This window comes from Chiroxiphia lanceolata, chromosome 1 (assembly GCF_009829145.1).
Source record: "Chiroxiphia lanceolata isolate bChiLan1 chromosome 1, bChiLan1.pri, whole genome shotgun sequence".
Taxonomy (NCBI): domain Eukaryota; kingdom Metazoa; phylum Chordata; class Aves; order Passeriformes; family Pipridae; genus Chiroxiphia; species Chiroxiphia lanceolata.
Window position 1 is genome coordinate 76,031,874 of NC_045637.1, and position 14,152 is coordinate 76,046,025.

General features: G+C 43.3%; 1 protein-coding gene across 4 annotated transcripts; it reads right to left on the reverse strand.

Annotated features, from left to right (window-relative positions):
- Positions 1-11,332: 11,332 nt before the first annotated feature.
- LOC116780825 (cell surface glycoprotein 1-like) lies at positions 11,333-13,509 on the reverse strand. Of its 4 annotated transcripts, none has more exons than XM_032676202.1 (4): positions 13,363-13,509; positions 13,135-13,206; positions 12,391-12,669; positions 11,333-12,282 (listed from the first exon to the last, which is right to left on the reverse strand). In XM_032676202.1, exons 1-4 carry the CDS (start codon positions 13,460-13,462, stop codon positions 11,573-11,575), a joined length of 1,161 nt encoding a protein of 386 aa, XP_032532093.1. In that variant the 5' UTR covers positions 13,463-13,509; the 3' UTR covers positions 11,333-11,572. The 4 variants fall into 4 exon arrangements, with proteins under 4 accessions (XP_032532093.1, XP_032532092.1, XP_032532085.1 ...); XM_032676201.1 differs by having other exon boundaries at positions 11,333-12,228; positions 12,283-12,669; XM_032676194.1 differs by having other exon boundaries at positions 11,334-11,531; positions 11,566-12,669.
- Positions 13,510-14,152: the final 643 nt, after the last annotated feature.

Here is a 14,152-nt window from a genome sequence, read left to right on the forward strand (position 1 = left end):
ACAATAAATAGCGGATATGGAGTATTCACAGTTTAATAAGGACCCTCAGATGCCCATGATCTCAGTACAATGTGACCACTGTGTTGCCAGGAGTTCATTATACATTTGGCACAAGATGGCACACTGGCAAGGCTGGCAGTGAGCATTTGTTTCAATTCCTTTGCTGATACTCCACTACCCTGTTATTCCTAGTTGATCTTACACAGTCATTTCTATTGCAAAAGTCTGACTTTGTGCAAACAGCTGAGTTGTTGTATTTTATGTCTTCTCTTCAGAAATGGTGATCTCTAGTAATTCAGAGGCAAATCATTCAAATGAACGCGGGAAGTGTAAATTCTTTCTGCTGCAGGAAATTCTTGGCATCCCTGAGCTTTCACTGGACCGAAGCTGTGCCTGTGTGGTTGTCAGAATTTAGCCACAGCAGTTCTCAGTGGTGCAAATCAGCTCCTCTAGCTTTTTCATGTCTGTACCAGTTTCTGTCTTGGTTACATTAGGAATTTTCTTAAGGCATTTTCTCTGTCAACATGATATTCAAGATGACAAAATACAGTTTCATGATCAAGCACATTCTAAACTCCAAGGCTGTGGGGTCTGACTGACTTGGAAATCTTGCAGCCTGTGAAGAAAACTTGTACAAAAAAAATAAGTAACACAATCTTTCTGTTTTACTAGTTTTTAAGTTACATTTAATATTTCTCAGAATTATAAAGGCAACATGTGTCCAAAATTCAGTAGTCAAATATAACACAAAAAGTGTGACAAGAAGCTCACATCTTTGAAAAACAGCCCATTAACTTTAGAATCTTCACTACTCAAAATATTTCCCAAAAGCTTGCTGTCAGGCATCTGCATGCCCTTTAGGTGGAAGTGCATCCATCTGAGTGCACCTATGGGAACACAGACTAAAAGGGAGTTCTTTTAGTCAAGTTTATTCAGCTATCGCAGGTAACTCCTTTAGCTGTCTGAGCGTATAATATTGATTAAAATAATTAAAGGATCACTGCTTCATTGCTCTAGAGATTTTAGATTGATATGCATAAGTGTAGACTGAGTAGCAGCAGAGCTCAGGACACCACAATATCAAATGCCATGTAGATTTACTTCCATCCCTGCCTTCTTTTTCCAATATAAAGGTTGTTAACTCATCACAATTAACTGTGGCTTTTTAGTTAATTACTCGTCATTATGCCATTGCTAGGGAAATTTAAATATTATAGGGATTTTTCTATCTCTGAAATCTGTTTCTAAAATACCTCCTCTAATCAAGCAGCAATCATGTTACTCCCCACTAACACTATGAGCATGTTGACCCAGCTAGTCATGTTCTGGCAACCACAGAGAGAAAAAATACATAGCAACAGTGACTACTCCATAGAAACAACAGAAACAAAAAGAAATTCACAGAAACACTTTAAATGCCAACATTTGGTCATTTCACTGCTTTGGGTTTTATCATTTCAGTAAAAAAAGATTTTACCAAAAAAAACATTTTGACTAAAAGAATAAATACACTATTTGTATAAAAATGTTTAAAACAATTTATTTTTTAAAAAGCTCAAAACTGTAAAGCTTAAAATTGATAACAGATTGGGAAACTGGTCAGAGATTGGTTGTCTCAAAGAAACAAAGAGGCACAGCCCTCATTACTGGTTCCCAATTGAGACTACAGAACAGCAACAAACACTTCAGGGTAATTAACTACCCAGAAATTATCTTTAGGGGTTTTCATAGTAATGCCAACATATGGGAGAATACACCTATAACTGCTGAGTCTCACTTCCATTCCTCTTCCAATAAATTGTAGCAAGATACAGGAATTGCTGGTGCAGATATGCTTTGCAATAGAACCCTACAGCTGTTGCAAAAGTCTGTTCTTGTTTCTGTGCTCCTGTGCTGATTTTGTTACCTCATTTCCCCCTCTGTTTCATCTGTTAGTTTTTTCTTCCCTGTTTTCAAGTCTTAAGCCTTCATGTTCCCTAATCAGCCCATATCTCTTCCTTCTTTCTCTATTCCCACCTGCTTTTAACCGTACCCTGGATCTTCCTTATGTTGTCCTCTACCTCTTCCATATGTCAATCTTGGCTTTATTCCCCCAGATTTTATTCTTCTCTTTCTTGACATTCTCAGCTGCTCCCCTCTCAGCTGATATCTTTGTCCTCCTGTGCCTGGCCATGGCAGCCTACAAGGAAGCAGGACCCCAAGGAGATTTTTCTTGCCCTCAAGTCACAAGAATCATTGTGGATAAAGATTCTCCAATCTGCATATCGGAAAAGTCAGGGGGAAGCTGAAGACTAATTTTCTATAAAGGCTAATAACAGCCCTGACAACTCTGCACTACATATGTAAACCACAGTTTCATCCTCAACTGTAAAAATTTGGCCAAGATACCAGAAATTACAAAAAGAGTAATTTTCATGAAGTATCAAATAAATTTTGCCATCAGCTATGGTTTATGGTCCCCTTATAATAGCACCAGATGAAAAGGAGTATGTTTAATTGCTAAATAGCTTTCTCAGGCAAGGTAGTTTGTAGAATTTCTATCAACCTTAAAACTTGCTGTGTAGTCTGCATTCACTCAAATAACCAGTTTCTATTCAGACATTCTCCATGTCTTTGGTGGTCAGCTGTATTCAATTCCCTTAAAATGTGTTATCATCATATTCAATGCTTCTTAAGGAACTTGTACATCTTCTTTACTAAAATACAACTTTCCTGCTCTTAACTGTAGTTTTCAGCACATAACATTCAAGACATTATGGCTTAAATCAACAGTTTTTCACTTCTAGCTCATGTCCATTCCAGATATAACTATTCTAAGTACTACACTAATCACTTTACATTTCTTAATATCACTTTTAATTTTCATTAAAAATAACTAAAGAATAATTTCATCTTGCAGGTTTTCTATAGTTAAATTTCCAGTGCCTACAAAATTTCCTATCAGCCAGTACAGCAGCATACTATGTATCTCAGAGATAAGCTGAAGCTAAGCTGCAGTAGACTGATTTGAAAACCATATAATACATTTTTTATTTATTCAAGTACATATCACTTTATTAGAGACTACCCAAGACAGAGGTTGTTTTTATGTATCCCCAGAAAACACAAGATGTATGCTTGCATATGGCCGCACTGTAAATATTACTAATTTTCAAACATATTACAATTAAGAATCTTCATTTTTATAAATACTTCAGCATGTGCCTTTAAGCACACATTCAGGAGATGGTTATATCAAGGGAGTTGGTTTTTTTCTTTTCTTTTTACATAGCGATACCAAAAAGCGGCAGAAACAAAGTTCTTAGCACCTATTTGTAGACGTTAAAAAGGGTGTACTCCTTTATTCAGCACTGGATGTTCGGAGGATAGCTCCTCTAATTGAATGTACCAAATGACAGATGGACAGGGCTTTTCAGAACATATACTGTTTACATATTCATTAGAAATTCTCACTTCCTTAATACATATTCATTAGTTTGCTTTACATAGTCATACCCCCATTACAAGTCCTTCTTTGGTTCTGCCGGGTCTTCTTCATCGTCTTGACCTCAGTTCTTGAGCAGGCACAGCATAATTGTGTTCCACTATCAAAAACTGTAACATTTGCTCTTTATTTTATCTAGGTACACTGAGCTTAGTTTATATCCTGTTTGTTTGGGTTACATTCTTATTTAATTCTTGAGACTTCTTTAAGATTATGTTGTTCCTTATTTGAGCATTCCAGGATACTGTGAGTAAAGTTTATATTTAAAAATAAGTTCAAAAATAAGATTTCATACTCAAAGGTGTACTAAGTAAGTTTGACAATGATACTAACAATACAAAGCTGGGAGGAACTCTCAACTCCCTCAAAGGCAGAGAGGCCCCGCAAAGAGACACTGACAAATCACCAAGAGTATGAATTTTAGCAAGGGCAAGCACCAGATTCTGTACCTGAGACAAGGCAACCCTGGATGTATGTACAGACCGGGGAAAGAGATACCGTAGAGCAGCACTGTGAAAAGGAACCTGGGGTCCCAGTCAACAGCAAGTTGAATATGAGTTGAATACGAATATGAACAGTGCCCTGGCAGCCAGGAGGGCCAGTTGTGTCCTGGGGGCATCAGGTAAAGCATCTCCAGCTGATCGAGGGAGGGGATTGTCCCGTTCTGCTCTGCACTGCGGTGGCCTCACCTGGAATATTTTGTGCGGTTTTAGACACCATAATATAAGAAAGATATTAAGTCATTAGAGAGGGCAACAAAGATGTGAAGGGCCTGCACAGGAAGCAGTATGAGGAGTGGCTCAGATCACTTGGTCTGTTAAGCCTGGAGAAGAGGATACTGAGTAGAGACCTCATTGCAGTCTACAACTTCCTGTGACCAGTGACAGGACTCAAGGGACTGGCATGAAGCTGTGTCAGGGAGGTTTAGGCTGGATAGTAGAAAAAGGTTCTTCACCCAGAGGGTGATTGGGCACTGGAACAGGCTCCCTAGGGAAGTGGTCACAGCACCATGCCTGAGAGAGTTCAAGAAGCATTTGGACAACACTCTCGGGTACATGGTGTAGCTCTTGGGGATGGTCCTGTGCAGGACCAGGAGCTGGACTTGATAATCCTTGTGAGTCCCTTCCAAATCAAGATATTCTATGATACTAAACAAACTATATGCAAAACAACAGGTTTTAAGAAGTAATAGTTTCAAAAGGAAACCTTTCAGGCCAGTGTCTTCAGAGTAAGCAAGTTTTGAATTATTTTTTTTCTCCAGAAAGTTCTACTGCATGCAAATGTACGCATGATTTTTCTGATCTCCTTTTTTTTTCCTGTTTTGGGTAGAGGGAGTGTCTATAAAAATTAAGTCATCAACTTTTATTATGCCAATGAAGAAATATGCAATGTTAAAACTGTTCTGCCCTAATTATCTAGGTTTTCTTACTCTTTCTTTTCTTCAAAACTGTTTTACACACAATTCAAAGAAATAACAGCAGAGGCCTGAACCATGCTCTTAATTCACCTCAATAAATGCTTTTATGAGCAGAGGTATACTTAGAACACAAACCCCGAGATTTTATGCTACTGTTGTAATTCTCCATTATACTGTTTAGCTAGAGTAGCAAAATAAATTTGAAGAGCTTAGACAGTCAGAACATTAAACATTTAAGACATATTTTGCATAAAATATTGATGTTAAACAAATTAAAGAAATCAAAGTTATTTAAAGAAAGTCAAAGCTTTATGACTCTTTATTGCAGCCATTTTATCTGCAGCAAGCTTTTTCCTTTTTTTTTCCAAGGCCTGGTGTATCTTTCCTGCTGCAAAGATACACTCATGATCCCAAGACAGAGTACCTTTGAAAGAACAAAATTCCTGAGAGATGAGGAAAGGCTTGTCATTTAAAAAATGAAAAGCAACACATTTTGCATGGAATGTCCCTCTGTTCATCATATTCTTGAAACTAAGGACTGACTGCTTCACAGAATGCATGCAGCAGTGAACTAAACTTGTGGGTCCCTTATTATTAGCTCCATCCTTAGGAAACTTCTCTAGCTTGGTGTGCCTGATTTCAGTGATAGCTGTTCTCTTGCTTGGAAACTCCCACACCTTCTCTACAGTGTTTCAATGCACCAACAACCAAATGGACATCAGGTAGCAATAATGCTATACCTGCAATCTGTTGTTCCCGTTTTCCATTTGCCAGCAAAATCGATTTCAGGCTTCTACAATAAGCCCTAGAACATTTCTTACAGTATTAGAAATTATTTCATATGGTTTTCCATTTGAACATTTGATGTTCCAGTGTTAACTATGGAAAGTTAAAAATTGCACTGTCACTGCTATTATTCAGGGCACTTGCATCAATGCCAGACTTAAAATAACACCTTTATTATAAAATAACCAGTGCTAACATTATTTCAAATCTAACTCATACAGCAAAACCCTACCATACACCACAAGAAACACAGCACAAGAGAGATCTACAAACAAGACTGGTAATGATTTTTATCACTAGCACACCTCATTTAAATCTCATGGAGAATAATTCAAAGAATCCTGAAAGTAGGTGCACTTGATTTACTTACAGTGCAGGATCCACTCCTCAGAATAGAATATGCTACATACAGCTACTTGATCTTATTCATTCAGTTTAAAGTAGGGAGTGTCCATACACTAATGCCTAATCTGAGAAAAGAATTAATTTTATCAAAAGCTAACATAACATGAAAACATACATCCTCTTAACGAGTTTCAGAACAAGCAAACAAGCATGCAGTCAGGTATGGTGGCTTTCAGGATATTCAAAAACTATTCTCAAAAAATTATACAGGATTATTTTTATTGTTTTTCTTGTTGTTATTCCTGCATTGCTATGCACACCTAAAGTCATGAATTTATAAGAATTGCTACAGTTCTTACACATGCACTTATTCATTCCCAGTTTAAGACAGAAAAGATTCCCTCTCTTGTAGTATTGACAATGACTCTGACACCATTTTTACATTCTTAACACTTACATCACTATTTTTTCATATTATGTTGCTTATTTTTAGCATGGATATTATTTTTATTTTAGAAATGAGCTTTCTTTCCATGTTCAAAAAAAAATGAAAAAGAAGTTTAAATTATTATAAACTTATGCAAACAGAAAACTCATATTATTTCTTTACAGAATTACCATCAAAATAACTATTGCATCTTCTGTTTCTAAACAAATGTTCCAGATATGGGAAAGGCAAAAGACAACATTTGTTCTCTGTCCTATGTACATTAGTCCACTAAGAAAATAGTTTCTGTGATCCATAGCTTTTAAATAGGGCAGTTCCCTCTAACGCAGCAGAAGTTAAACATTGCAGTAGTCTTGTTGAGCACTATCTTTAAAACTGTCTCTTCAAAAGTAAATTTAAAGCCATAAATACCAAGAAATATATAAAGGTAAGAATAATTAAATTCAGACTTTAGTTCTTCAGAGGATACATTGTCATGAACATTTGCAGTAACTTAACATTAAACATCAGTTTCACATATTTAATACTTCATAACATTAGATCTGGCCAACCCATTTTTATTGAGAATCTTTCTTAAGCCTCAGAGGTCATTACTTCTTGTCTTATAGCATCACTCATCTCTAACTCAACAAATTTCACCAGACACAGAGGATGAACTTTTCAGCCTCCTTAATAAGCCAATATCTATGTTTTCCTGCTTAGAGGTTGAATCAGTTCCAAAAATAAATAGAGAAATAAGCTCCACTCTCTACAGACAGTTCTGTAAGTCACTTACCAGTTGTTTCTATATGGATACCAACCATTCAGTATAAAGAATAAAGTACATCTATTTGAAAGAGCAAAATATACCAAGCATTTTAAAAACTTTAAAATCTGTATTTTTCATATCAATATGAATGTGTATATACTGAAATGTATACAACTATGCACCTGTGTGTGGATTGTATCAGCTACCTTTTATTGCATATCATGTAGTAGAAGCTGCTTGTTTTTCAGGTGCAAGTTATGGCTAGTGTTACAGAAGCTCCAGGCAAAGCTAACTTTGTGATGATCATAAAAAGGCTTTTCTGAGCTGTTTGGTTCCTCACTGTTTGAGCAGCAAAGCAAAACTTTATAAACAACCCTAAGACTAAACCAAAATGTTTAAAAGGCAGTGGGAAAGGAAGGCAAGGTTCTGGAGGAAGCTGATCTCTAAGCTAATGTTTGTCAAAGAATAAAATAAATATCCACTAGAGAGCCTAGCATTAGATAGAATGAAACGTGCCAGTGGAAGATGACATCTGAAAGGCTGGTAAGCACAATTCCCTTGAGTGCAAAGGCAGATGCTATCTTCTGTGTCAGAAGCTAGCTGAAAACCAGAGAAAATACATATAAATTAAAGAATAAAAATTAAAAATAATAAATTTTAAAAAGACAGAATTTCTATACAACTTCAGAAGAAACAACAGAGCTGGGTAGTGCAGAAAATGGGAGAGAAAATTACTCATGACAGACTGCAGACCTCATGTCTGAGTAGACTGGGTACTTTGAAAAGTTCACAGACTAATCATTTTTCTAGCTTGCAGTCTTTCTCATTTACTGCCTGAAATGCAGCACAGAATCACTATTCCCTAAATACACAAAAAGACTTTGTATGTGTGGAAAGCAGTTTGACTATAAAATAAAAACACAGCTAGTGGCATGGAAAGCACAATAACACTGGTTTTCTAGGTAAGGTTAACATGAACTAAAACAACCACATAATATGCTTTAAAATTTCTGCTACATGCATGAACTTTTAACTGTTGCTTCCTTTATTGATTCTCAGGAAAAAAAAAAAGCTTTTTTTTCTGGACTACTTTGCTGACACCTAGTGAGCCTTGGCTCCAACAGCTTCAGGAAAAGAGAGGTGGTATCTGAGGGGCTGTTCTTTTCATTCCTCTTGCAGCAAAATGTTTCATATGGCCACATCTGTGATTCAGCAGAGTGCTGAATCATATATCAACTCAGAGAACATTATAATACTACTGACACAAAAATGTAGAAAGATGTAAAGAGGGGAAAGGAAAAAGAAGCACATTGAAAAGAAGTGATGGTCAGTCTTTCCTTCCCAGTCTCAACACTTCTCACAAGGATGAATGTAACTTGCCACTAGTTGTGACTTCAATATTCTCCTTTCTGTGCTTTACAATTTTAACTGGGATCACAGAATCACAGAATATGCCTAACTCAGTGTCTGTAATTTCAAGTTAATGACTACTGCATTGTACATTTTTAATGTAAAATATAAACTACAAGCAACTCCTTATTATTGTCTTAAAATTATTTGCAGTTTAATCCTGTCATTACAATAGTATAAACATGTCACTTTATCCTTGAATTGGTTTGGGAGAGTGGTAATTTCACATGAGATTCACAGCTTCACTGAAGTGGCTTAATATTGCCCAGGAAACAGGTATCAGTTAGGTGAGATGGCATTATCTGATGTCAAGGAATTCTTTAACTTACAATTGACACAAAAGCACTTTAAAAAATAAAAATCAACCTACTCTTTTAAATAGAAATTAAACAACTGAACCTAAGGGTTGACTACCTGTGATAAGAGTGATGAATAAGATCACACTCTACTTCCCTAAAAAATGGTTCCATGAGGTCATGATCATTACTCTTGCATAAAAAATGGTAGAACACATACTGTTACCAACTGTCAGGTAAGTTGGTCTCTTGAGAGCTGCTGGTCAGAAATTTTTAGGTTCCTCTAACAGAATTTACTATCTGTCTTTCTGGAATAGACAGTTCATCTAATTAAAATGTTAGAAAATGCGCAGGTGTCTACATGCTTAAAAACATCTACACAGAGAGAATTGTGCTGCTCTAAACTTGTAGTATAACAAATTTAGGATAACTAAACTTAACTTAAGTGATATAGAAGAAGCCACTAAAACAAACACTATGTAGTTCTTTGCATCATAAACATTACCAAGATGCCAAGGATTGCATGGGCTGAATATGACCACAAAACAATACAGAATACAGAATTCTATTAGTGAAAGAAATCAGCTAATACCTACTTGGGTGTGCTGTTCTTACCACTCTCATTACATTGAACGTGCCTCTTGTCTCATACGTTGCTCAAGCTGTTCGCTCTGGTGCCAAAACAGTCACTGCTGCTTTGCTTCCTCATCAGCCTGTTGTCATGGCTTAGGCACTTCAGTCATTCAGAACTTAATCCTGCATTTACACAGGAAGTTCAATCACTTTTATTTTTTTGCCAAAGGCAAAATAATCAAAATAACTATTTCCAGATAGAGCAGAGGGTGCACTTAAAAAAGGCCCTGGGATTATTATTTTAACTCTCACATTCTGAGTGCTGAATTTATGAAGATCAAAAAGCCTATTATGTCTAAATACTCATAAATATATGCCTATAATTTTTCTTTTATGCATGTAAGATTACCAGTTATCAGTGAACGAAAAAATTATCCAGATGAAAAATCAGCTTTCATATACTTTTCCCTGGCGACTATATATTCACTAACTGAGCATTTAGACACAGATCTTAATCAAAGCCTCAGTGTTTAAGCAGTATTATTAAAATTGCAGTGGTCTATAATTGTGAAATATATTTTACTGTAAAATTACATTTATGAGATTAACTGAAATTTACACTATATAGGTAAGAGATTGACACTTCATATGCCAAATTATGGATTTCTTCTGGCAGTTCTAGGCACAGTGGTTTTATAGATGTCAACTTGTCGTCCACCCACAGACAGAGATCGATACATTCGAGTTGAGAGGCCTCACTGAGGTTTGTTCAGCGAACTCTCCCTTTCATTGGAATAAAAGTTTATCCTTCTTAGTTAGCTCCTCTGTCTCCTGGTATTTATGTGTTTCCCAATACCTGGAATTTCAGAATACCACAGTCCCATGGTCTCGACAGCCAAGGCTGTCCCTTACCTTCCCATCTCCAACAAGGCCTTTCCTGTGTGTTAGGATGAGGTGGAGCAGCACAGCATTGCTTGTGAGAGGCACCACCCCCTTGGGTCGGGAAGCTGTCGCCACTGCTTTCTAGGAACCTCCGGGACTGTTTGTGCTCGGCTCTGTTGCTTTTCCAGCTGCTCTCAGCTGAATGCCCCACGAGAGCCAGGGACTGTGACTTGGAGGCAGCTTCAAGCTGCCCGTAGAACTCTCATCCCTATCCTGCTGCTGCTCAGGAGGCCCGCGGTGTCCCCGCAGCGCCCTCAGCAGTGTCCCCATCCCCGGCCTGCCTTTTGATCCTGACCCATCGACTGCCGAGTGGCTCGCCGTCCACCCCTCGACAGAGCTCCATACGTTCCGAGTGCTGCCTCCCAGAGATCTACGGATGTCATCTCCCTGGACTTCTGTGAGGCCCTGCATTATGGTTCCCAGCACATTCTTCCCTCTCCCTTACCAACCCTGTCCAGTGCAGCCCCAGGGCAGCCTGGGGGAGCTCTGTCTGGGGCTGCAGTGGGATGACCGGGGACATGGTGAGCTCACTGGGAGCAGCGGGAGCAGCCTCCTAAAGCCCCAGAGTGGGAGGACGGTGCCCAGGCTGTGCTGAGGGCTGTTTTCGGTGTGGGGCCGTGTGCGTGAGTCCTGCACGGACCTCTCTGCCCTGGCTCCCCCGCCAAAGGGCTGCTTCCCCAGGGGAAGGGGACCTTCCATGAATGCCTGCACCTCCGGCACTGACTCAGGCCTGGAGTGCCCTTTGGGTGCCCTTGGAGCCCTTTGAGCCTTGGTGGATCTGCTTGGTACCATTTCCCGCTGCCGCCCTGCACTCCCTCCCCATTCCATGCAGACACAGACAGGTTATGGAATAAAATCTTTTAATTGATAACCTACATCTACACTACATCTCTATCTACATCTCTATCTACATCCCTATCTACATCCCTATCTACACAAACACCCTCCCTCCCTCAGATTGGGATAGATCCCCAAACGATCTATCCCTCCCACTGGGATAGATCCCCAAACGATCTATCCCTCCCCCTGGGACAGATCCCCAAACGATCTGTCCCTCCCCCCGGGACAGATCCCCAAACGATCTGTCCCTCCCCCCGGGACAGATCCCCAAACGATCTGTCCCTCAACAACTTTCTGCCCCAGCCCGGACTGCGGGAGCCTTGCACTTGCTCCCAGGGCTTGGCCCAGAGCCCCTCTTCCTCTTCCTGCCCCGCCTTTCCAGAGCGATGTTGCTTGGTGACATGCTGCTCTGAGGCGGTGGCAGGCCCGTGCCCACACCCTGCTGAGGGTCCTGAGGCTTGGTGCCGCCCGCGTTGCAGTGTCCCGTGCTCAGGACGGCTCTGGAAGGCTTGGGGACACTGCAGTCAGTGGGCGGCATCTTCTTGGGCGGGCGGAGCGAGGTGTTCTTGGGCTGGGGGCTTGTGCCACTGGTGCCACAATGGTCCGTGGGCATGGGGACGCTGCTGGGACCATCCCGACTGGTGCCCACGGCTCCCTGGGAGCAATCCAAGTGGCTCCGAGTCCCTTTCAGCGGGACCTTGTGACGCAGCACACTCTCGCTGGCTGGAGTCACCCCAGGGGCCCCGATGGTTTGGCCGTGGAGTGGGCCTGGGTGGCTGGCAGTGCTGTGACTGGGCAGGGAGATGTCAGCCCTCGGGAAGGTGTCCTCCTCCATAGGGACATCGCTGCTCAGCGAGATGTCACAGCTCGCAACGTGATCGCTGCCTGGGAGGGAGCCACCATCCATGGGGTCGTCAGTGGCCAGCGAGAGGTCACGGCCTGACGGGCTGTCCTCGTCCATGGTGACATCGCTGGCCAGCGAGAGGTCACGGCCTGACGGGCTGTCCTCATCCATGCTGACGTCGCTGGCCAGCGAGAGGTCACGGCCTGACGGGCTGTCCTCGTCCATGCTGACGTCGCTGGCCAGCGAGAGGTCACGGCCTGACGGGCTGTCCTCATCCATGGAGACATCACTGCCCAGACTGATGTCAAGACCTGGGGTGGTGTCCAAATCCATGGGGACGCTGGTGTCCGGAGGGCTGCCACTGCCCAGGGGCGTCCCCGAGGGCTTGGCTGAGCCGTGCTGCGTGTCCCGCACTGGTGGGACTGGGGCCAGGGGCTTCCTGCAGCCCCGGATCCTCCCCCGGGCATTGCCTGATGGAGGAGCAATGCCATGGCTGCTTGCCAAGGGGGTTGGTGGAGGCAGCTGAGTCCGTGTCCCTGCCGAGCAGAAGATACGGGTGCGGGTTGGAGCAGTCACTGCCCGGAGCCATTGGCACACGTGCACAGGGGAGAAGGGAGATGGGGGGGCTCGGGGCTAGGAGAGTCTCCTGGGGCACCCGCTGAGCCAGCCCGGAACACAGACTGAGTGGGAGCTTGAGTGAGGGACCATCCCTGCGGGGTGAGCTGCTGTGCCACAGCCATGGGGTTGCACAGGGGACGGCAAAATGGCAGCAACGGCCCCAAGATCCTCTAAACCATCTTGCCTGAACACAGGTGGCCCAGGCAATGCCAGGTCTGCTTGCCGTGCCGTGCTGAGCCAAGGGGCCCCAGCTGGCAGGGGGACAGGGGTGCTGCGGCTGCCGGAGGTGCCGGCAGGGCTGGAGGAGCCAGGGCAGGCCTGGGGGCTGGAGGGGCTAGGGGGCAGGGAATGCCAAGGGGTCAAGGCAGATGGGACTGCCATACCTGCTGCTGGGGCAGAGGGAGCTGGCAAGGGCTGCTGCTTCTGGCCAGGCTGTTGGCCGAGGTTGGCTGATCCTGCGAGAAAGAGCAAACGCTGGAGGTCACATGCCAGTCGGGGGCTGTCGGGCGCTCAGAGGACTGAGGAGGAGGAGAGGAAGGGGCAGGGGAGCAAGGGCTGTGAATGTCCCCGCCGTGCGTCCCGGGGCTTTCGGGCTCAGGGTCTGTCCTCACCTGTGGGGCAGGAGGTTCCGGGAGAGACCAACGGCTGCAGGAGCTGGGCTATGGCTGAGCTCCAGCTCACACAACGCTGCCACAGAGCTGACAGGGCCATGCTCAGTCAGCTTCGGCGGCCGCTCACTTCTGTTGACTGGACCCGGGTCTGGACGCTCCTCTTAAAGTGTCTCCAGGGACGGAATGTTGGGGCTCCCGCTGTCGTGTCATAGAGGCAGCAACAGTGCTGGCGCTTCCCTTGTTCTGCCCCACCCCCAACAGCTTTGCCAGCTCTTCGTGGGGAGAGGAAGGGTTAACCAAAGAGTTAGAATCCCAGAATATCCTGAGCTGGAAGGGACCCACAAGGATGGTCCAGTCCAACTCCCGGCCTTGCACAGGACAGCCCAGCAACCCCACCACGTGCCTGAGAGCGTTGTCCAAACGCTCCCTGAGCTCTGGTAGCCTTGGGGCCAAGACCACTGCCCTGGGGAGCCTGTTCCAGTGGCCGACCACCCTCTGGAGGAAGAAGCTTTCCCTAATATCCAACCTAACCCTCCCCCAACACAGCTCCAGCCATTCCCTGGGGTCCTGTCCCTGGTCACACGGAGCAGAAATCGCTGCTGCCCCTTGGCGGGAAGCTGCAGCCCCCCCCCATGCGATCTCAGCTCAGCCTCCTCCAGGCTGAGCAAAGCCAGCGACCTCAGACCTCAAGTGCAAGGTCCTGCACCCGGGTCAGCCCTTGGCTGGTGCCACCTGGCACAACATCAGCTTGCAAATTTTGTAACACAACAGGCAGGACCAAGAAGGCTTG